This window comes from Meles meles, chromosome 6 (genome assembly GCF_922984935.1).
Source record: "Meles meles chromosome 6, mMelMel3.1 paternal haplotype, whole genome shotgun sequence".
NCBI lineage: Eukaryota > Metazoa > Chordata > Mammalia > Carnivora > Mustelidae > Meles > Meles meles.
Window position 1 is genome coordinate 102,970,486 of NC_060071.1, and position 25,193 is coordinate 102,995,678.

The 25,193-nt window shown below is 37.3% G+C and overlaps 1 protein-coding gene across 2 annotated transcripts in view; it reads left to right on the forward strand.

The window, feature by feature from the left end:
* The window catches only part of ATL1 (atlastin GTPase 1), a 65,820-nt gene that overhangs the window by 18,391 nt on the left and 22,236 nt on the right, over window positions 1-25,193 (forward strand). For both annotated transcript variants that reach the window (XM_046009658.1, XM_046009657.1), the window contains exons 2-6: window positions 10,317-10,564; window positions 12,552-12,686; window positions 13,144-13,248; window positions 15,635-15,685; window positions 17,813-17,869. In XM_046009658.1, coding sequence (XP_045865614.1) covers window positions 10,317-10,564; window positions 12,552-12,686; window positions 13,144-13,248; window positions 15,635-15,685; window positions 17,813-17,869 — 596 coding nt within the window. The remainder of the gene's footprint in view (window positions 1-10,316; window positions 10,565-12,551; window positions 12,687-13,143; window positions 13,249-15,634; window positions 15,686-17,812; window positions 17,870-25,193) is intronic.

Below are 25,193 nucleotides of genomic sequence, written 5' to 3' on the forward strand. Positions count from 1 at the left end.
AAAGTTTGTTTTGTGACCTAAAATATGAGCTGTCTTGGAGATTGTACTGTGTGCATTTGAAAAGAGTGTGTATTCTGCTATCGTTGGATAAAATATTCTGTATGTTTATTGAGTCCTTTTGTTCTAAAGTGTGTTCTATTTCAATATCTGCTCTTGTTTTTCTATCCGGATGATATATCCATTGCTGATAGTGGAATATTGAAGTCCCCTGCAATGATCTTATTGTTACCTATTTCTCCTTAGGATTTGTAACTATTTGCTTAATATATTTTGGTGCTTGGTTCTTGGGAACATAAATATTAATGATCTGATATACTGTCCTTTTTATCTTTATATATTGGCCTTCTTTGTCTCTTATTAACTTTTTTTTGACTTGAAGTCTTTTTGTTGGATGAAAACATGACTATTCTCACCTTCTTTTTGTTTCCATTTGCTAGGAATAGTATCTTCCATTCTTTCACTTTGAGCAAGGTGTATATTTAGAGCTGAAAGGAATCTCCTGTAGGCAGCTTGTAGTTGGGTCTTATTTTATTGTTGTGTTTTTTATTCCATCTAGCCCCTCTGTGCCTTTTATTTGGTGAGTTCAATTCATTTATATTATAGATATGCAAGGATTCACTATGGCTATTTTATCTTTTGCCTTCTGGTTATTTTTCTCTCCACTGTTTCTTCTTTCTTCTGTTTCTGTCTACCTTTGTAAGTTGGTGGTTTTCCATGGTGCTCTCCTCAGTCTCCTGTTGTTTTTTTATGTTTTTATATCACTGCTTTAGATTTTGTTATGTGCTTACCATGAGGTTTACATAAAACATTTCATAGATTAAAAAAAGTCTTTTCTCAGCTCATAGCAATTTATCTTCATTCACCTTTAGAAGTTCCATCCTTTTATTCTTCCTCTTATTTTTGATGTAAAAAAAAAAGTTTATGCTATGATTTCATTACCAAGCTCTACATCCAATGTGGAACTTGAACTCATGACCCCAGAGTTAAGAGCCTCATGCTCTACCAACTGAGCCAGCCAGGTACCCAACCTAAATCGCCTCTAGATTCCTATCTTCTAGCTTGCTAATTCCCTCTTCCATCTGATCACTATATCCAATGCATTCTAACTCATTCTTCATTTCATTTACTGAGTTCACCAGCTCCGAATTTCAGTCTCTTTGGTAAATAAAACACTCCTTCTTTTCATTAATTTTTTTTCAAAGACTTTATTTATTTGGAGAAAGAGAGAGAGAACATGGAGAGAGAGTGAGAGGGAGAAGTAGACTCCCCGCTGAGCAGAGAGCCTAATGTGGAGCTCAATCCCAGGACCCTGAGATCATGACCTGAACAGAAGGTAGATGCTAAACTGACTGAGCCACCCATGTGCCCCTATTCATTAATTTTATTTCTAAGATCATTATATTACCTTTCTGAGTTTTCTTGTAGCTCATTATCTATACAAAAGCAATTTTTCTTAGAGATTTATTTTATTTGAGAGAGAGTGAGAGAGAGAGCAAGCTTGAGTTGGGGGAGGGGCTGAGGGAGAGAATCTTCAAGCAGACTCCCTGCAGAGCATGGAGCCTGATGTGGGGCTTGATTCAGGGCTTGATCCCACCCATGAGATAATGACCTGAGCTGAAACCAAGAGCTGGACACTTAACTGACTGACCCTCCCAGGCACCTCTGTAACAGCAATTTTGAATTCTTTTTCTTTTTTTAAAGATTTTGTTTATATATTTGACAGAGAGAGATCACAAGTAGGCAGAGAGGCAGGCAGAGAGACATGAGGAAGCAGGCTCCCTGCTGAGCAGAGAGCCCCATGCGGTGCTTGATCCCAGAACCCTGAGATCATGACCTGAGCTGAAGGCAGAGGTTTAACCCACGGAGCCACCCAGGCGCCCCAGCAATTTTGAATTCTTATCAGATCACAGTATTCCATGTCTTTGGGTTTGGTTGCTGGAAAATTGTCATTTTCTTTCGATAATACCATATGACCATGACTTTTTTGTACTGTTTGATGAAAACTGCCTCTGCTATCACATTTGAAGTTACAAATACCTTTCTCATTCAGGCAAGGTTTTGTTCGCTTTGATTTTAACAGTTCAACAGGTTTGGTAATTAGGCGTCTTCCTTTGTTTTCCAGAAGGTGGCACTATAGTTCAAGTTTTTGGTTTCCATTACAGCGATGTCTATGTCTATGTGTGTATCTATGTATATGTATGTATGTGTATGTACATATATATATAAAGCTGGCTGGGGAAATAAAAAAAGGGCGGCAGCTTTAGAGTTGGGGGAGGTACACTCAACACTTGGGATTTTGGATGTGCCCATAGCTGGAGGTCAACCCAGTAGGGACTCCTTAAATGGAGGAGGTGGAGGTCCCAGAGGTCCTAGGTGGTTCTTTTGCCTGAGACAAACAACAGGAGACATTTTCCTTCAGTTCCTACTTCTCTTTCCTTTCCCTCCCCCCATTCACTGCAGTCTTACCTCAGAGAGAGCAAATGTCCCCCCAGCTGTGATATGCAGAACCAGCCTGGCAGACCCCCACTCTCTGCCTTTATCCTCCACCTCTTTAAAGGCTTATACCTGGTCCCAGCTACTGCACTTGATGCTGGAGGCTCTACAGGCCTAGGCTCCACGGCTTTTTCTCTCTCCCTGCAACCTCCTCTGCAGTCCAGTCCACCCACTTTTTGGTGCATAGATGGGTGGATCTCTTGGGTATCCTAGTAAGCTGTGGAAAGGCCTGTTCGTTCGTTCTTTCGTTCATTCTTTCTTTCTTCTTCTGGTTACAGATGTCCAATTACTTGTAAATCAGAGAGGAGAGAAAAAGGACTCATGTCACCATGATGCTGATGTCATTCTCCTCATATTATCTTTTAAATATCTGTAGGATCTGTAGTGATTTCCCTTATCCCTTTTTCATATCTGAAATTGTTGATTTGTGACTTTTTCCTCTTATTTTCTTTGATTAGTCTTAGATTATTAAATCATTCTTGTTGATCTCTATTCCCAGTTCATTGGTTTCTGACATCTTTACTCCTACTTTTCTTTGAATTTAATGTTATTCACTTAAGATGAATTTATATTATGCCTTTTCAAACATCTTTTCTACTAAATACATTTCAAGCTGTAAATGTCTTCTAAACAATTTCTGTTATATCATATTTTCACTATTTCTGTATAAATAAGCTACTACACTCCAACCTACTGATTCTAACATTTATGTAGAAAGAGTCAAAATTGCCCCAACTGATAATAATTAGAAGAGGGGAGACAGGCTTGCCTTACAATATGTAATGGCTTTTCATAAAGATATTTGATTAAGACAGTGTAGAGTGTTGCTGATAAATGGACCAGATTCATTAGATTATTTAGTTTGCAACATATTCTAATTTCCATTATGATATTTTCTTTTATCTATAGGTTATTTAGAAATTTACTGCTTAATTTCAAAATATTTAGGAATTTTCTAAATATATACTTACTTCTAGTTTAATTTCTCTGTTGTCAGAGAACATATTTTTTACAGTATTTTAGAAATTTGAAATGTGCTTAGATCTGATATATGAACCAGTACATGGTCTATTTGACAAATATCCTATATGAACTTTAAAAGATTATATGGTTTTGTAATTATGAGATGTCAACTTGGTCAGCCTGGCTAATGATACTGTTTAAATGTTTTACGTCTTTGCCTACTTTTTGTCTGAAATTTTAGACAATGGAGAAAAATTCTTAGAAAGATAAAATGTACCAAAAAATTTCTGAGGAAATACAAAACTTTATTAGTACTAATGTAACTATTGTATCATTAGCATTAATGAAATTGAGGTAACAGTTAAAAATCATCTAACAGGGCGCCTGGGTGGCTCAGTGGGTTAAGCCGCTGTGTTCGGCTCAGGTCATGATCTCAGGGTCCTGGGATCGAGTCCCGCATCGGGCTCTCTGCTCGGCAGGGAGCCTGCTTCCCTCTCTCTCTCTCTCTGCCTGCCTCTCTATCTACTTGTGATCTCTCTCTATCAAATAAATAAATAAAATCTTAAAATAAATAAATAAAAATCATCTAACAAAGAAAAGAGCAGGTCCAGATGGTTTTAAAGCAAGATCTATCAAAATTTCAAAGAACAGTTCACCCTAATTTTTTGTTACAAACTCGTTTTGAAGATAAAAAGGGAAATATTGCTAAGTCCTTTTATAAAGCGAATATAACTGAGTATTAAACTAGCCAAAGACAAAATGAATAAGGAAAATGATAGACTCAATTCATTGGTGAATAAAGATGTGCAATTCCTAAAAAAAATTTTACCAAACTGTATCAATAGTATATAAATATTGTACCCTAAAAATACTAGGTTTAATAAAAAATGTAAAGCTGTGGGGCACCTGGGTGGCTCAGTGGGTTAAAGCCGCTGCCTTTGGCTCAGGTCATGATCCCAGCGTCCTGGGATCGAGCCCCGCATTGGGCTCTCTGCTCAGTGGAGAGCCTGCTTCCCTTCCTCTCTCTGCCTGCCTCTCTGCCTACTTGTGATCTCTGTCTGTCAAATAAATAAATAAAATCTTTTAAAAAAAAAAGTAAAGCTGTATTACTACATTAACAGAGTGGTGGTGGAAAACCTGGTGATCATCTCAACAGATACAGAAAAAATATTTGATAAAATTCATTTTCCATTTATGATTTTTGAAAACTCATAGTAAACCAGTAGAGAAGTTCCTTAATAAGATAAAGTTATCTTCCAAAGGACACCAAACTATAACAAATATGAACTCAAATATTGGAAGCAGTCCCATTAAAATCAGGAAGTTATGCTCACTAAAATCAGAAGTTGTGTCCAGGATTCCCTCTGCTATTCAACATTGTATAGAATGTCCAATGATACAAGAAAGGGAAAAGAAATGCATAAAGATTAAAAAGGTAGAAACAGCACTTCATTATTTTTAAAAATTAAATTTATAGGGAATAGTAGTTTCAATATGAGACTGATCTATTAAATATATTAAATAGTAAATATTAAATATAGACTGATCTATCAGTGATATTTCTTTATCCAAGCAATGGCTATAAAACATAATTAAAAACACAACAATGGGGGCGCCTGGGTGGCTCAGTGGGTTAAAGCCTCTGCCTTCGGCTTGGGTCATGATCCTAGGGTCCTGGGATCGAGCCCCACATCGGGCTCTCCGCTCAGCAGGGAGCCTGCTTCCTCCTCTCTCTCTGTCTGCCTCTTTGCCTACTTGTGATCTCTCTCTGTCAAATAAATAAATAAAATATTTTTTAAAAAACCACAACAATGAAACAAGGTATAATTAGGAATAAAATCTAATGTACCTAGCAATAAATCAAAAAAAGCTACTTTACTCAGCACCCCAAATTATAAAAACTTTATTGAAGAGAGATATCTCATGTTCATGGGTTGGAAGACAGTGTAACAAAATTGATTCTTTCCAAATTGATCTGTAAATTTAATGTAGTTTCACAAAATTCAACTAACTTATTAATTCCAATATTTATATGGGAAGGGTTAAAATTGCCAAGGTGTAATAATTAGAGGAATATGATCATAATGATGTTTTATAAAGCTATTTGAGGGGCACCTGGGTGGCACAGTTGGTTAGGCGTCCAATTCTTGGTTTTTGGCTCGGGCTGTGATCTCAGGTGGTGATCTCAGGGTTGTGAGATCAAGCTCTGCATTGGGCTCCACGCTCAGCATGGAGGCTGCTTGAGACACTTTCTCCCTCTCCTGCTGCCCTCCCTGTTCTGTGCTCTCTCTCTCTTTCAAATAAATAAATAAAATCTTACAGAAAAAAATTGTTTTGATTAAGATAGTATACTATTGGTGCTGATGTAGACAAATTATTGAATAGATTAGAACCAAGAGATTAAAAACAAAGTGTGTGTGTGTGCGTGTGTGTGTGTGTGTGTGTGTGCACGCACGCATGTGCTGTTTTTCCAACAGCATTTGCTCATTTTGTGCCTGTGTCCTATTTTAGTAATTGTTGAAATATTTCAGCCTTCTGAGTTTGATGACTGTGAGGGGTTCAGAAAGACTTCAGTGGGGGAAGTAACTGAAGATGTGTTGGAAACAGTGCAAGAAATAGAATTAGAAGTGGAGCATGAAGATGGGACTGAGTTGCTGCAACCTTAGGATAAAACTTGGTTGAGTGAGGAATTGCTTCTTACAGATGAGCAAAGAAAGTGGTTTCTTGAGGTGGAATCAACTCCTGGTGAAGATGCTGTGAAAACTGGAAATGACAACAGAGGATTTAGAATCTGACATAAACTTGGTTGGTAAAGCAGCGGAGGGTTTGAGAGAATTGACTTCAATTTGAAAGAAGTTCTCTGTGGGTAAAATGCTGTCAAACAACAACCAGGCTACAGAGAAACCATTCACAAAAGGAAGAGTTGATCAAGTCAGCAAATTTCATTGTTGTCTTATTTTAGGGAATTGTCACAGTCATCCCAGACTTCAGCACCCATCACCCTGCTCAGTCAGTAGCCATCAACATCGAGGCAAGATCTTCCAGCAAAAGGATTACAATTTCCTAAAAACTCAGATGATGATTAGCATTTTTTAGCAATAAAGTAGTTTTAAATTAAGGTATATATTTTGTTTCTTTTAGACATAATGCTATTGCACACTTAATAGACTATGATGTTGTATAAATGTAACTTGAATAGGCACTGGGAAACCAAAAACTCATGACTTGCTTTATGGTGGTGGTCTGGAACTGAATCCACAATATCTCCAAGGTATGCCTGCAAACATAAGAGAGGATGTCTATTTAAATATATTTTAAAAGATTTAAATGAAAGATTATTTAAGAGCCCAGTTTATCCAAAACTAATACTCTTAAGGGTTGATTTGAGGCTAGGTCATATATCTGATCTGAAGAATTAATTGGTGTACGTTTTGACTTTCTGTTCTTTTGATACAAGCAAATGAGCCCATTTATGTGGTGTCCAAGAGTTATTTGATTTCCCTGAAATGTTATAGTAGAAAGGCCTGGGATGAAAGTTTATATACCTGGGATCTAACCTCAGGTTGACAGTTACTAACTATGAACTCGGATCTATAGCTTACTAGTGGGCATGCTCTTGCAAAAGTTACATTACCCAATTCTTAATTTCCTCATGTGTCAAAAATACAGATAATAATGAATACCTTGCTGGAATATTAAAAGGAATAAATAAATAGTAACACAAGAAAGCATCCATGATAGATTTCCTGCTATGGAAATTCCATATTATTTTCTTGGCAAGGTCGGTCACATCTTTGGCTTTCATTTCCTAAATCCATAGTAATACTAACAGCATTTACAATGTACCAGCCACTGTTTGTTTTTTTTTTTTTTTATTATTATTTTTTAAAGATTTTATTTATTTATTTGACACACAGAGAGAGATCACAAGTAGGCAGAGAGGCAGGCAGAGAGAGAGAGGAGGAAGCAGGCTCCCTGCTGAGCAGAGAGCCCGATGCGGGGCTCGATCCCAGGACCCTGAGATCATGACCTGAGCCGAAGGCAGTGGCTTAACCCACTGAGCCACCCAGGCGCCCCTACCAGCCACTGTTCTAAGTGTTACTTGAATATATTAATTCACAGCAACCTTATGAGGTAGACACAGAGAGGTTAAACAACTTGCTGAAGGTTACTCAGCTAAGAAATGGGAAAGCCTTTATTCAAATCTCAGCAGTCTGGTTTCAGAGCCTGTGTTTTTAACCACTACACTGTACTGTCCTTCTAAAGTAAGGGATTGTAGGCTGTACCAGTAGTTTATGGTCTGTTTTGCTGCATAATAACCACAAAACCTCAAGGGCATAGAACAATAGGCATTTATTGATCAGACGTGTTAAAATAGTTGTTAAGCAACTGTTGGTCTTGGCTGAGCTCCCTCATATGGCTTGGGGTTGGTTTGCTGTGGGGCTTGATGGGGACTGGGCTGTTTGCCTTTGCTTCTAGTGTCTCTCATCCTGCAGCAGACTAGTTTGGGAATATTCACAGGGTGAATGGCAGAAGTGAAAGAGCAAAAGGGAAAACACAAGGCCTTTTCTAAGAATCCTCTGCTGTGTCATGTCTGCTAAAGCAAATCACATGGCTGACCCCAGAGTCAAAGTGGAAGGGCATTACAAAGTTCCATTACAAAGGCAGTAGGTAGAAGAATGTGTCGCTTGACACACTTAAGTTATTTTGTAATACACCACAAATGCCAGGGTCTAGGGTTCTAAAATTCTTAAATATTAAGGATTAATTCTAAAAGTTGATCTCTGTCAAAACTGACTATTAAATGGAAAACTTTTTTCCATCTTACATATGAAGAAACTAAACATCAGTTTCAAAATGACTTAACAAGAGAACAAGATTTCTTTGTCTCTATTTTTGTTTTTACCTTTTGACCCTCTTCACCTATTTCTCCACCCACAGCACCCCAATTCTGGCAACCAGCAGCTGTTCTCTGTACCTATAAGTTGTTTTTTTTTTAATTCCCCGTATAAGAAACCATACATATTTCTCTTTCTCTGTTTAGCACAATGTGCTTGAGGTCCATCTATGTTGTCACAAAGAGCAAGATTTCATTATTTTTTATGGCTGAGTAATAGTCCATTGTGTATATGTGTGTGTGTGTGTGTGTGCACGCATATATGTACGTACACACACAATAATTTCTTTATCCCTTCATTCATCAGTGGACACTTAAGTTGTTCTTAGACTGTTTTTGTATCTTGGCTATTATACATAATGCTATAATGAACATAGGGGTGCACACATCTTTTTGAGCTAGTCCTTTCATTTTGTTCAGATCAATACCCAGAAGTGGAATTGCTGGATCATGTAGTAATTTTATTTTTACTTTTTTCCATACTGTTTTCCACAGTGGTCTTACCAATTTATATTCTCACCAATTTACAAAGGAATGCACAAGGATTCCTTTTTCTCTGTGTCCTAGCCAGCACTTGTTCCTTCTCTTTTTGATAATGGCCATTCTAACAGGTATGAGGTGATATCTGTTTGGTTTTGATTTGCATTTTTTTTAAAGATTTTATTTATTTATTTGACAGACAGAGATCACAGGTAGGCAGAGAGGCAGGCAGAGGGAGAGAGGAGGAAACAGGCTCCCCGCTGAGTGGAGAGCCGGATGTGGGGCTTGATCCCAGGACCCTGGGATCATGACCTGAGCCGAAGGCAGAGGCTTTAACCCACTGAGCCACCCAGGCACCCTGATTTGCATTTTTTGATGCTTAATGATGTTGAGCATCTTTTCATGTGTCTGTTGGCCATTTGCATGTCTTCTGTAGAAAAAGTTCTATTCAGATCCTCTGCCCATTTTTTAATTGGATTGTTTAGGGTTTTTTTAAAATTTAGTTGTGTCAATTCTTTATATATTTTGGATATTAACCCTTTATCATATATGATAATTCTTTATATACATATACACGCACACACACACATTTCTGAAAATAGGCAGAAAGTTCTTCTAGGAATACTTAGTTCAATCTATAATCCCAAGGTAGTGATGATGGTGGTGGTGATTATAGCTAACCTTTATGATTTTACTATGTGCCAAGCACTGATCTCAACACTTTACATGTCGTAGCTCCCTTAATCTTTATAACAGCCCAATTAATAGGTACTACTAGTAGTTTACATTTTACAGATGAAGAGTTGGGAGATCTGGTAATTTCCCAGGGTCGCACAGCTTTTGTTTAAGATCTTCACACCAAATAACTTTTTGTTTAAATCGAATTATGTCTAGACCCTTTTGCTATGAATTTGAAGGATGTCTGTAATCTGGCCCTATCCAATTTAAGTATCTGTAATTTCCATTGCTATGAGGTATAGTCTTAGACATTTAAGAACCTAGGATTTTGTAGGTGGGATGCATGTAATGAAGGGAGCTGAAAACTATTCCAATTTCAAAAATATGTGATGAGTCCCTGTATGTATTTCCTCCTATGTATGTCCAGTTTTTAAAAATGTTGCAAGGATCCTTTATGTGAATAATTTAACTTATTTCTAGGGGATAAGTCATTTTATTCCTGTGCTCAATAAGTAGAATCCTTTCTTTGATTTTCTTTCTCATTCCGCAAACAGATCTTTGCCTTGGAGCATTCTTAAGAATAAAATTCTCTTTGATTTGGTCACATAATCAGAAAGATGAACTATAAGTCTTTCTGAGACATAAATCTTTCTGAGACATTTAATGACATTTATATATGTCATTAAAATGAGCATCTCTAATTCCAGTGTGCCCCTGTTTCAGATATTTGAAAATTGAGAGGTACCAGTACATTTCTTGGTATTTCAAGATGATTAGCTGAATAAATTGCTATTTTATTCAACAGGTGGGTTTTCAGAAAAGACATATGAATGGAGCTCAGAGGAGGAGGAGCCGGTGAAGAAGGCAGGACCAGTGCAAGTCCTCATCGTCAAAGATGACCATTCCTTTGAGTTAGATGAAACCGCACTAAATCGGATCCTTCTCTCGGAGGCTGTCAGGGACAAGGAGGTTGTTGCTGTATCTGTTGCTGGAGCATTTAGAAAAGGAAAATCATTCCTGATGGACTTCATGTTGAGATACATGTACAACCAGGTACATAAAAATGCTTTAACAGTTTTCTTGTTTCTGTGTTTGTGTGACTTTATGTTTTTACCTGGTAGTCTCAGGATTCCCACTTCCCTTTTCACATACACTGTGCTAGAGCCGTTCCAGTTTCAGTGCTCTGGGCACCAAACTTCATGGACCACTTTCCCACATTTCCCTTGGAATAGAACTTATTTTGTATTCTTTTAGAATGAGATGCATCATAGTGATAGGATTATAAACTTTACATGTTAGAGTGTTTAAAATGTATCAAATAACTTTTATTCTAACATTTTTATTGTAATCATTTTCTCCCCAACATTTATTATGACAAATTTCAAGCATGCAGCAAAGTTAAAAGAATTTTACAGTGAAGACCTAGGTATCCGCTGCCTAGACTTTACCATTATCATTCATATTCTTGCTTTATCACCTGTGTCTCCAGCTACTGTTCTCTCTTTACACCCATCACTGCGTCTGATTTTTTTTTATTCATTTCAAAGTGAATTGCTGGCTCTGGCACACTTCCTCACAGATATTTCAACCTGTACCATTATCATTTATTTCCATGCTTAGTTGGTTTCTTTTGTTGTAAAATTCACATTACAGTTACATGCACAAATCTTAGGTATACATTTGCTTATTATTTTTTGAAATTGCGTATGCCTACACGGGCCCAAGTTCTAGCAAGTATATCTTGCTGTTACCCCAGAAAATTCTTTCCTATCTTTTTCCACCTGATTCTCATCATACCCCACTCCCAAAGGCAACAGTGTCATAGCATTTGAGACAACAGTGTGGCACAGAAATGAATCTTTAAGGGACCTGGGATGAACCAAAAGCAGGAGGATAACAGACTCAAGGAACAGAAGGTTGGGAATGGAGAGCATCCCAATATATTTTTCTACCCTTTTACCCATAGCAGTTCTGTTGCAAATATGGATGTGGAAATGGACACACTACCCAAAGAAACTTTGTGTTATGTATTTATACCATAGTTATTTATTTGGGGTTGCTCTTTTAAGTTAGGGTATTTTTGAATAGTTTTGTAGTTAACTTCAATATCTTCTATCTCTAGCTTCAGTTCAAACAAATCAAGAATAGAACTGCCAAGATATTTTAGGCTTTGAAACCAAACAGAACTCTTGCCATTCTCTGTTTCTAGCATATCAACATTAGTATGCTACTTAACACGGGTGGGAAAATTAAGTGAACAAACTTAGTCTCCATTCTTTGGTATTATACAGTTTTAGGCATATTCATAGTTTTAACTGTGAAATAAACATTAAAATTAAATGCTCAATAACACTTGTCATGTTGCTTGTGTTAAAGAGCACTTGCCAGATTAAAGTGTAACAGATTTCTTGTTTTTGTTTTTCTGCAACACTACTAGGTTCCTCTCCTCTTGCTATTCACTCCCTCCTTCTTCTCCACTCCTCTCCTTGCTATTCACTTCCTCCTTTGTAATACATACAAAGCTTCTGTATGTATTATGACTGTGTATATCCTGACATAATATCCTCTCTCCTATCTTGATATCTTTGTTTCTAGAATGCCCTTCCCAGGTTTGCTCTCCTGGGAAATTCCCAAACATCCTTCAAATTTTAGCACAAACACTACCTCTCTATTAAGTCTTACGTGACCAAGAGTTAGTTATTTCTTTTCCTATGCTTCTATTTATGCCTAATGCCTAATATACATGGCAACATAATGGTTTGTTAGCATGTCTTTCTTTCTTTCTTTCTTTCTTTTTTTTAGGTTGTGAGCTTTTTCTGGTCTGGAGTGATATCTTTGTATTCCCAGAACCTAGAATAAAATGTAGCAGATAGTGCTCCTCTGTAAAAGTATTTTCGATAAAGTAACTGAATCATACAGTAGATGTGAATATGTTGTTTCCTTTTAACTATAGTTGGAGAGAGATATGAACCAGAATTGATGTGTCGAAAAAACTATGCCACATATCCAGTTCCATATCACAGACTTTTTTAATTTATAGGAATCAGTCGACTGGGTTGGAGATTACAATGAACCACTGACTGGTTTTTCATGGAGAGGTGGGTCTGAACGAGAGACCACAGGAATCCAAATATGGAGTGAAGTCTTCCTTATCAATAAACCTGATGGCAAGAAGGTATGATGCAAACTTTGTAAAGAAAATTGAATTTCACTTGCAAGAGTTATCATTTTCTAGGATCCTCAAGAATGATCTTTTGAAAACCAATTTTGGCTATTTGACATGAAAATTTAAAGGGAAGTGGGTAACATCCTATTGCGCATTCGTCTTTCCCTTTCTATTGATCAAGGTGGCAAAATCACAGGGACAGTAGAACAGCAGATCAGCAAGCCAACGTCTATATTTGTTTCAGTACTGTTTCTGTCATGTTGGATTATAAGTGAAAACTAGTTATTATAGTATTCAGCTAGTTAATATTTTTAGTTTCGGTGGCACTCACGGCATATATAGAAAATTACCTTTGAAGTATTCATTGATAATGGTTTGCTTTAGTTCTTATGGCGTTAAATTTGTATTAACCCTAATACTGCCCCTGTTCTATAAAATATCAGTGATGTTCTCTACTTGCCTGTAGGTCGCAGTGCTATTGATGGATACTCAGGGAACCTTTGATAGTCAGTCAACTCTGAGAGATTCAGCTACAGTATTTGCGCTTAGCACAATGATCAGCTCGATACAGGTATGGAATAAAATAAATCCATTTTTTTAATAAAGATTTTTATTTGTTTATTTATTTGACAGATGGAGATCACAAGTAGGCAGAGAGGCAGGAAGAGAGAGGAAGGGAAACAGACTCCCTCCTGAGTAGAGAGCCCGATGTGGGGCTCGATCCCAGGACCCTGGGATCATGACCTGAGCCGAAGGCAGAGACTTTAACCCACTGAGCCACCCAGGTGCCCCAAAATAAATCCATTTTGATGGCTGTTCCTTTAACCAAAATTTATGAATATATGTGTTCCTACATACATGTGATAGTAAGACAAATAACAGAAATGGTAATATGTTATTTGCCTCCATTAGCATATAAGTTCTTAGGATTTCTATAAGAGTAGAATTGTTTTGGTTACTGTTACCTAATTTTTGTTCAGTTTCCAAACAGTCTATAGTCAGAAAAGTTTGTATTATCTTATTGATATTTTTTTTCTGTTTAAAGCCTACAATAAACTCAGTAATGTTAAATTTTATGATATATGCAGATGGATACATTGAAACTACCTATTGTAAATTACATTTACTGAAACAAGATTTCTTTTTTCTTTTTTTTTTTTTAAGATTTTATTTTATTTATTTGACAGACAGAGATCACAAGCAGGCAGAGAGGCAGGCAGAGAGAGAGGGGGAAGCAGGCTCTCCGCCGAGCAGAGAGCCCGATGCGGGGCTCGATCCCAGGACCCTGAGATCATGACCTGAGCCGAAGGCAGAGGCTTAACCCACTGAGCCACCCAGGCGCCTCTGAAACATTTCTAAAGGCAATTTTTTTTACATAGACTGTATAAACATTTCTAAGTATAAAAACATATGCTTTCCCAGATTTTTTTTCTTAGCTAGAGAGAGAGAGGGTGCATGCTTGTGATGTGGGAGGGAGGGTTCGCCTAGGAGGGGAGGGCAAGGGAAGAGGGAGAGAAAGAATCCCAAGCAGAGTCCAATCTCAGGACTCTGAGCTCATGACCTGAGGCAAAATCAAGGGTCAGATTCTTAACCATCTAAGCCATCCAGGTGGGGTTTTTTGTTTGTTTGTTTTTGTTTTTAGATGCTTGCCCAACTTTTTAAAACACTTATTATACATTTAGATAAGTAAATGTCTTACAAAAATTTTTATCTTTGTGGTGCCTGGGTGGCTCAGTCGGTTGAGCCTCCCAGTCTTGATTTGGGCTCAGGTTATGATCTCAGGGTCCTGACATCAAGCCCCATGTTGGGCTCTATGCTTAGTGCAGGGTCTGCTTGGGATTCTTTCTCTCCCTCTTCCTCTGCCTGTCCCCCTACTCCTGTGCCAAATAAATAAATAAAATCTTAAAAGAAATTTTTTTATCTTCCCTTCCTTTTTTCTTTCTTTGTCTTTTTTAAGTATTGTTTTTGAGGTTATTGTAGGTTTTACAGATTGTCCTGCAAGTCCTTGGAGAGTTGTACTCTAGTCATAGAACATAGAACATGAAAGATTTTAAGACAGTTTTTAGATATTTTCTATTCATTAGAAAGAGCAGGAAGAAATAGTGGCCAAGAAACTGATGGTTAAAGAGAGATAAGATAGTTTAAAAGGTAGGGAAGGCAAAGTGGTTGGGATAAATAAGTCAAGGCTGGAATTATAAGTGAGCAGAGAAAGATTATTTCTTCATAATCAGCAGTATAAGAAGCCCATTAAAACAGGATTGACTTTGCCTTTTTAATAGTTATTATTTATGTTTTACCTGAAGACATTGAATATTTTCACTGAGAACTCTAAGTCCCTAGTAATGACTTTTTATTACATTAGAAATAATTTGTTATTTAAATAAGTACACAAAGTATGTTCTTTTTGTCAATACATAAACATATAAGCATCCTTAACTTTTTTTGAAGTTAGCCCTCAAAAAAAAAAAAAAAAAAAAAAAAGAATGTCATCTTAGTGCTGTGATCTGTTCATGAATTCAGGAAGCAGTAATGCATATGTATAAAAATATGAACCTGATATTTGAAACCTAACTTCAGTGTGAGAGAACTATCCATAGGCTTAACTAAATTAATTAATTGTGAAAAGGTCAACATAATTTTTAAGACAAAATTTTATGTATGGGTTATTCAGATCTAGATTGTTTTTATTCTGGTATGCTTGTAAGAATGATTATTTTATTGACTGCTTAGTCTCCAGAGAGGTGGCTTTGATATTTCTAGAACAATTTTATGATCATTATACTTCGTCTATTGTCTTTTAAACTTTATTACTTTCTCAAGGTCTTATAAATGCCATTATATAAGAATACACTTCAGAGAGTTTGATTTTGTGAACATTGATATTTATAAAAATTAAAAAATGACAAAGTAAGTGCTTTGGAGGATGCTATTTTATCATTTTAACTTTATTTTTTAAGGTATATAACTTATCCCAGAATGTCCAGGAGGATGATCTTCAGCACCTCCAGGTAACAATATGTATACTCTTTTTTTTTTTTTTAACATATCTGGTAATCTTTTGAGGATAGATAGATTTTGTTGGGCCTTCTTCTACTTGGAAAACTGAATTCAGAAAGCTTTAGAAACATAAGTAAATAGAGGTTGTCCTATTTCCGGGTTTCTTGTTTTAGCCCTGTGTGGTTATGTTCTTTCTAATTCAGTTTTCAAATTTCTTTGTTACTCTAAAGCTACTTGCTGTTGGCCCTATATGTGTTACTATATAAGGCAGATTAGAGAAAAGACTCTTTGGTTAAAAATAACCCAAAATGTGTAGATGACCCAGTTATCAAATAAATAACTCACAGAGATAAAAAGTACATTTATCCTTCATATTTTACAGATGAAGTAAATTTGGCTGAAAGTAGTAAATGACTTGCCTTAACTCATGTGGCTAATTAGTGATAGAGTGGGACTAGAGATCTGGGTATCTCCTGGGCTCGGTGCTCCTTCCACTCTCCAAGCAGCATTTAAATCTCAAATCAGTAAAAGATGAGATATTTCCTTCAGGTACTTCACAGCTCTGTAACACTCTCTGCTGTCTTTCAGTGCATGTTATATGGTTACAGAGCAAAATCTATTTCTCTGATAGTTTCCCTCTGCATATTTTATAGAAAATTTTGCTTTAAATATATATTGTGTTTTGGCAATAAGAGCCATGTACAAATTTAATAGACAACAAAGGATAATAAAGCAGGGTAACCTGTGATGTTGGAAATCACATTTGGGAGTTCATATCCAGCACTATTCCCAAATACATTTCTAGTATTATCACATTACATTTATGACAAATAGGCCATACGCTGAAAATTGTTTCTTATGATAAGTATGATTTATGCTTCAGGCCTGTGTCATAACCTAGCTAATTATTTTCCAAGCTAATGGTATGACGGTGTTCATTACCAGCTTAGGGATTTCTTAAGAAGGCTGATTTTGGATTTTGATATTGAGTAAGTCACCTTTTTCTGAGACCATTTAAAATTTTTCCTGTAAATGACAACACCTCAGCCTCCTCAAAAAAAATTGTGAATTCCAGTTACATTAGTAGATGATTCTAATGTGAGTGTCTAATCGCTGGACCAGCTGCCTTTTAGCTACGATATTCCGGGCTTTCATTGAATCACTCTAATCAGATAGTAATTACCCTTGGCTTCCTAGATTCTTATGCAAGAGAGGCAGGGTGGTGCTGTGGGAGCTATCCTAAATGGGCAAGGGGTGGGAATCCTCTGTATCAGTTCTGCCCCAGTTCTGAGAAACCACCGTGGCTTGTTAGTCTTGTGGATGAAGACTAACCAGCTGGGGAAACCCACTGGGCTGGTCTGGATGAAATGGTCATCAAAGGCCTAATCACAGTCACCCCCTCATGTCTTTGTTCTCTAAAACCTTACATTTCTGGCAACACAAAAACTGATATGGCTCTTCTCAACTGGGAGCAATTGGAAAGGAGAGAATGTGGTATATCTGATTGTATTTTTAAGCCACATGCCTTTATGCCTTCATAGTAATGCAGTCCATCGTGCCATTAAATTTCCTCAGGCAACAACTTTTGTAAATATGTCTAACATAGTTTATGGCTCTCTGGTCTGATCTGTGTGAGTTCTGCTTTGAAAGGTTATTTACCATGTTACTTTCTGCCCCATCTTCCTCTAAGAAACTGTCCTACATACTTGATATAAAGGTATTAGCCTGAAGTGGAAACTTTATTTTTAACATGTACTTTATGTCCTTAATTTTTTATTTAAAAATTACCATAGTTCTGTTGGGAGTGGGGGGATGGGGTGATTGGGTGATGGCCATTGAGGATGGCACGTGATATAATGAGTACTGGGTGTTATTATATAAGACTGATGAATCACTGACCTCTACCTCTGAAACTAATAATACATTATATGTTAATTAATTGAATTTAAATTTAAAAATTACTGTAGTTCTGCTTTATCTAATACTTAGTTCCTTAAAATGACTATTGTAACCTTAATAATAGAGTATTATGTCTCAGTGAGGGGAAAAAAGAATGGAAGAAAGCACAGAAGTAGAACTTTGCTGATACTGAAGTTTTTCTCTGTGGTATTTGTGTGTGTGCGTGATTTTCCGTCCAGCTTTTCACTGAGTATGGCAGACTGGCAATGGAGGAAATATTCCTGAAACCATTTCAGGTGAGTGGAGTGTAAAATGATGGTAAATTCTTATTAAATTTTCCGAAGAGCATAACCAGGTATATTAATTAATTGGGAGGGTCACATTTCTTCCTTTTTTATTTCGTTCAAGAAGTACTTTGATAACTTTGTTAATGCTATTTGATGCAAGTAGGAGATTAAAATAAGGAAATAAAAAATTAACAAGCTTTTTTTTAAATGGGAAAATGAAAAGATGAATTAGATATTTTGGTTTCTAAAAGAGTATCATCTGTTCTCCCCTAAATCCAACCCTAGAGATGTCACAAAAACTAAAAAAATTTTTAAAAATTGATGAATTTGTCAAGCATTTAAGTTAAAAACAAACAAGATTCCTGGGAAAATAGAAGGGGTTACAAGATGCAGCAAAAGCTAAATGAGTACCAGAGATAGGATACTGTGTGGGGGCAAGTTTTTTGAAGGTGCTTTTTTCTTTCTTCCTTCCTTTTCCTTCTTTCTCTCTTTCTTTCTTTCTTTCTGTTTTATTTATTTAAGTAATCTCTACACCCCATGTGGGGGCTCAAACTTGTGACCCCAACAGAATCACGTGCTCCTCACACTGAGCCAGCCAGGCACCCCACTTTTTCTTTCTTATACATTGACCTGTGTGAACCATCACTTGCTTCAGTGCACTGGGTGTCAGAATAGCAGCAAGCTCAGCCTCTGCTTGGAATAGCAGGATAATATCAGGGCAATATCTGAGCTTGTATTGAGTGGAATAAGCAGGTTATTTTGCGACTAATGCTCCCTGTGCCCCAGCCCTCTTTATAGATCAAGAACCAGGAGATTATAATGAAGTTAAAGAGCCTTAAAAATCTGGAGGAGGGGGGCACCTGGGTGGCGCAGTGGGTTAAGCCTCTGCCTTCGGCTCAGGTCATGATCCCATGATCCCAGGATCCTGGGATTGAGCCCTGCATCCTCCTCTCTGCTCGGCAGGGAGCCTGCTTCTCCTCTCTGCCTGCCTCTCTGCCTACTTGTGATCTCTGTCTGTCAAATAAATAAATAAATAAATAAATAAATAAATAAATAAATCTATCTATCTTTAAAAAAAATCTGGAGGAGGTACAGATTTAAACACCAACGACTGCTCACCTGAAGCACGATGGCTTCAGCATAGGCTTATCAGAGGGGCTCGAGCTAAGTCTTAGACTAAATAAAACATGGAAGGGAGGAAGGGAGGGATGGAGGGAGAAAAAACACCTCTGAAAAGCTTGCTCCCACCCAGTATCCTGTGTCTGGTACTCATTTTGCTTTTGCTGTGTCTTATAACCATTCTAGTAAGTGACGTTGAGAATGGAGGAGGCTAAGCATGTGTAGGGGCAGGTGGTATATGGCAGATCTCTGTACCTTCATTTCAATTTTATTGTAAACCTAAAACTCCCCTAGGAAAATTAAGTCTTAAAACAAAACCATTCAAAAATGTTAAACTGCATAAAGAGAAAATAGGCAAAGGACATAAAGACAATTCACAGAAAGGAAACCTGAATGGCTAATACTTTTTTTTTTTTTAAGATTTTATTTATTTATTTGACAGAGAGAGAGATCGCAAGTAGGCAGAGAGGCAGGCAGAGAGAGAGGAGGAAGCAGGCTCCCTGCAGAGCAGAGAGCCTGATGCGGGGCTCGATCCCAGGACCCTGAGATCATGACCTGAGCCGAAGGCAGCGGCTTAATCCACTGAGCCACCCAGGCGCCCCGGCTAATACTTTTTGAACGGATGTCAAGTCTCATTGATAATCAGATAAAAATTAAAACAATAAGATACCATTTTACACTCATAGGCAAAAAGTTGAACATGGGGATAATACCAAATGATAGGTAGGATTTGGGTAAAGAGGAGCACTCGGGCCCTGTTGGTGAAAGTGCAGATTGGAGCGGCTATTCTGTGAAGCAGGGGAAATGTATAAGGACATCCAGTGCAGCACCGATAGAGTAGTAGTAGCAGGGAGTGGACGGCAGCATAGGTGTCCATCACTAGAAGAATGGATACATATTTATGTATCACCATCATACATATGTATCATCATCATACATATTTATGTATCAGCATATTTATAGTGAGAAGAACATTCTGGAATATTTTGCAACATCCAAAGGCAGTGAACCCATTATTGTGGAGTAAGCATGAATAGAGTGTTAGAATCATACCAAATTAAGTAAGAAAGAAGTTTGAGATTTGTAACACGGTATTACTTATGATTACTTAGAATGCTCTACATACACAAAAATAACACATAACCAGAGTAAGTTTGATTGAGAGCAAACAGTTGAATGGGAGTGGGGATCTGGAAACATAACGATAAAGCAAGAAAGGGGCCTTTGCATGGAGAGATGATGGTATGCTTTCAGTGAAGGAATGTTGGTCTTTCCCTGAGGTCGAGGGAAGGGGGTGGAAAGACGAGTCCAAGTAGAATAAAACCAGTCCCTGCTTACAATCTTCTTGTTGGTTTACAATACCTATTAGACTCTGTTACCTTTATTTTTTCTAAAGGTTTTATTTATTTATTTGGCAGAGAGAGGGAGAGCACAAGCAGTGCGAGCAGCAGAGGGAGAGAGAAGCAGGCTCTCCGCTGAGCAGGGAGCCCTATTTGGGGGCTTGGTCCCACCCCCTGGGATCATGTCCTGGGCCCAAGGCAGCCACTTAACCAACAGAGCCACACAGGGGCTCTGAGATTGTTACATTTAAAAAATAATAATTAGTCAGGTTGGAAGTTGAAGTATTATATAGTAATTGGGCTATTAGCTTTGATTTTTCTCTTCTCTGAACTTGTTACTCTCCAGATCCATTGGGATTGACTGGGAACTCTGTTGTAAATTCTGGAAAGGATTTTTAAATCTTACCAGCAAAAGTTAATGCTTCTTAAGCTTTGCGGGATACATTAAAATGAAAAGCGAGTAACCCATGCTCTAACTAGAGAGAGAGAGAGAAAGAGAGAGGGAGGGAGCGAGACACAGGGAGAGGTCCTGCTTTTGGTCAAAATAATAATAATAATAATGAATTGAGAACAAAAAATAGAAGAAAAACTTTAGAAGATTATCATTTGTTGGCAAACTGGTGGCATTTTGAAATGTCAATGAAAACCATTTTGACTGAATGAGTCAACAATGACTCCTAAACAAGTTGGCAGTTGTAAATCAAAGTATCTGAAATTGAAATGAGACTGTCATTAAGTAGCAAAAGTGGCTTCCAAAGATACTTAGTAATATTTAAAATGCAAGCAACCAAATAAAAAAAAAATACTACACATCATGAAATTAAAAGGTAATATGCTAATGTATTGAGATCTCAGAATGTTTCAGAGATCACCAAATAATGCACATTATTTATTGTATTTTATTTTTTAAAGATTTTATTTATTTATTTGACAGAGAGAGAGAGTGGAGAGAGGGAACACAAGCAGGGGGAGTGAGAGAGGGAGAAGCAGGCTCCCTGCTGAGCAGGGAACCCCATGCAGGGCTCCATCCCAGGACCCTGGGGTCGTGACCTGAGCCGAAGGCAGACGCTTAACGACTGAGCCACCCAGGCACCCCTACGTTTTTTAAAACATCGTTAAGACCAATGTTAAAGAAATTACTACCTGCATAATAATTCACATTTAAATTAGAAAAAAATCTCAGGAGAAAAAGTTCAAATATAAAATAACTTTTAAAACAAAGTTCAATTAATTCATCAAGCTATTTTTAGAGGTCACCACTTCCAACCTCTTCCTCTGTCTCAGAAGAGAGCAGCTTGATTTATTTGGATAAAAGTGTGGAGAAATATTAAACATTGCCTGAGACACTAAGATGGGAGGTAATGAAATTTAAAAAATAATAATTTGTACTCAAAACTAAATTTAACAAGTTTAAAATAGAAGAATTCTTACCTCTGAAACAGTGAAATTGTAAATAATGAACAAGATCTACCACAGGCAAAAAAAAAAGTAAGGGCAATTAGCAAATGAAGTGAACAGTTAATTAACAGATCAATTTGATTCTTCAATCAAAGCCAATTTATATCAAGCAAACAAAATATCTGTTGTATTTTAAAATTGTTTTTATGGAGGGCACGGATTGCATGGAGCACTGGGTGTTATACACAAACAATGAATCATGGAATGCTACATCAAAAACCAGTGATGTACTATATGATGACTAACATAACACAATAAAAATAAATATAATAATAAAATTGTTTCTAAGAAGAGAACTAAAAGAGAAGTGAATTCAGTTTTAAAGCAATATTGAAGTATAAAGTTTAGCCAGTGGTGTGCTGATAAATGTTTACAACTGCCTGGCAAGGAAGGAGGAGGGTTCTGATTCAAAGCATTTACTGATTTCTGAGGTACAAATACCTTTACCATGGCTGATTTCAAGCTGCCCACATGATGTCAACCGACTCGTGAAATTCCTCCAACTTTAGCAACTGCTCCTTGTGAGCCCATAAGAACCAGCTCTCCAGTATTTAGCACATGCAGGAAGTAGAACCCATCATCGCAAGACCTAACACTTGAGGACTGAATTGGCCAGTGGGCACACCCTGGCAGAGGGCATCTATGGGGGGGGAGCTTCTGGGAGCAGAGAAATGGGATGCCATTTCTATGTACATTTGTATGTACAAGGGCTTAGTGACTTAAGGTTTACCTGTAATAGGAAGATAAGAAGGATTAAACCCTAAAAAACATTCCTGCACACAAACTTTAATTCTCTTCTTTTAGAAGCTTTATTTTGTCCTCAGCACATATTTTAGGTCTACTTAACCTTTATTCTCTGCTCTTTCACCTCCTTAGTGATAAGTACTTCACCTTCTGGATTAGTTAATTCATCCCAGTTTTCTCCCATAGCATGTTTATGAACCATTTTCATATGCTTAAAGGCCCTCTAACACCCTAGGTCTTAGAAATAGATTTGACTCACCACACCCACACCCACACCCACAAATGATAAGTATGAGAGGTGACAGATATGTTAACTAACCCTATTGTGGTAATCATTTCACAATATATATCTATGTCACATTATCATGTTATAGACCTTAAAAATACACAATGTTGTATGTCAATTATATTTCAGTAAAGCTGGAGGGGAAACAGATTTGAATCCTCTTTGTGAGATAAAATGAAACTCAACTTTTCATGTTTCTTTTGGTGGAGATGTAATTATTAGTCAGCAGCTCAGTCCATGCCAGCACTATGGTTAAACTGAAGATTGGTGGAAAATAACAGTAGAGGAGACATATAATAATGTATTGTTGTATTAGGACAACCCTCCTGTTTCTCACAATTTCTCATTCAGATTGGGCCTACATATGCAAAATTGGGAATTATTTTACTCTGGTTTAGTTAATTATACTTAAGCACCCTTTATTCCTATGATTTAAAAATGTTCATCTATAAAATAGTTCTTTGACAGTGATTTCAGCCACTTTAAAGCAAAATAATCTTGGTCAAATATCTATGATGACTGTAACCGCCTAGCCCTACCATGAAATATGTGACTTCACTGAGAAAAATGAAAGGCTGTTGTTTGCCTGGTCGGTCTGTAAATTAAAGGAGAAGATACGATGGTAGGGCTGAGAAAAAGGACAGCTGTTTGAGAAAGCTACCTTATCCTATGTTCTGCCCAGAGAGTAATTTAGCTGATCTGAAAGCTGTATGAACAAGAATAAATATTCATCTGGCATGTAGCGGGGGTATAGCTCAGTGGTAGAGCATTTGACTGCATCTGGCATGTAGAAGCAGGTCAGTGGTATACAGCAGGATTTTCCCAATGTCCGTACTTAGGTACCTGAAACATCTAGAAGGCCTGTATAACAAGAACAATTTATTGAGCATTTATTTGTGCCAGGCACTGTGCTAAGTATTTTTCTTATATTATCCGAATGACACTCACTATAGGTATATAAAAATAAATAATGTTGTTCCTTCTTTACTCTTTCTCTTTTTTAACTGAAGAGTAAACACTGAGGCACAGAGTAGTTGAGGAACTTGTCCCTAGTCACAGAGCTGCTCTTCAACCTATGTTGATAGGTAGGCCACAGGTTCCACACCCTGGCACTCCACCACCCTTCAGTGTTTCTCTTCCTCCCCCTAATCCTAGGCTTCCTCTTCCTCTTCCTCAGCTATGTCTTGTAGTCTTAGATTTGAATGTGCACATCTCATCTCACTAAATTATAAATACCTTAAGAACATGAATTTCGTAGTTTACTTTTTTTAGTCGAGTACACCAAAGTTCATACAGCAGATGTTAATTACTGTTTACTAATGATGCTGTCATATACCTATTTGGAATTGTATGTAGTTCGCATATAAGTAAATCCATTGGACTCGAATTGAAAGACCTGGATTCAAGGTCTGGTAGAGCTATTACATATTCATTCTAGTATTACCCCTTTACATTTTAAGATAAAATCCATAAACAGTATTAAATCACAAATTGTTGTGAGAGGGTCCAAAATATTTGTACTGGGCATGACCCCTTCTTAAACTGCAGGAACACAATCATGAAGTTCTCTTTCAGTGGGTAAGGGTAGAGAGTTTCTGAATTGAAAGTATGAATTGTTAGGGGCACCTGAGGTGGTTTATTTGGTTAAGCATCTGACTCTTGATCTCAGCTCAGGTCTTGATCTTAGGGTCATGAGTTCAAGTCCTGCATTGGGCTCCCCACTGGGTGTGGAGCCTATGTAATTAACAAAAATGTTGGGTGGTAATACAAAACTAACATTTCATTAGTTAAGACTAACAGAAAAATGTTAGATGTTTTCAGGTAGCAATAGTGATTGTATATGGTACCTTCAGATTTAAATGTGATCGTAGTACACAGTCTAAAGATGCTTCAAGTAGTTAGACAAGTATGCAACTGCTCTGAGGCAAGAGGATAAGCCTTGGCTACTGGCTCAGGGGATCAGCCATAAAAGGCAATGAGTCACTGATGTGTGCATGTTGTAACTTAGTACCTGCTTTGGCCTCATTTTTTTATATATGTAAAAAAGTAAAGATTTATGTAATTTGGACGGTACTAATCTGGACTCTCATAGATTCTTCTCCAGCTTTTCTGTTTATGTCCTTCATGATTTTTGTTCAAAGGGATTCTTCAGTCTCTCTCTCTCTTTTTAAAGATTTTATTTATTTGTCAGAGAAGAGCACACAAGAAGGGGAGTGGCAGGCGAAGGAGAAGCAGACTCCCCACTGAGCAAGGAGCCCGATGTAGTACTCAATTCTAGCACCCTGGGATCATGACCCAAGCTGAAGGCAGTCTCTTTTTGAGTCATATGCACTGTTGGTATTTTTAGCCAATAAAGGACATTGGTTTTTCAAGTGGATTTTTTCTT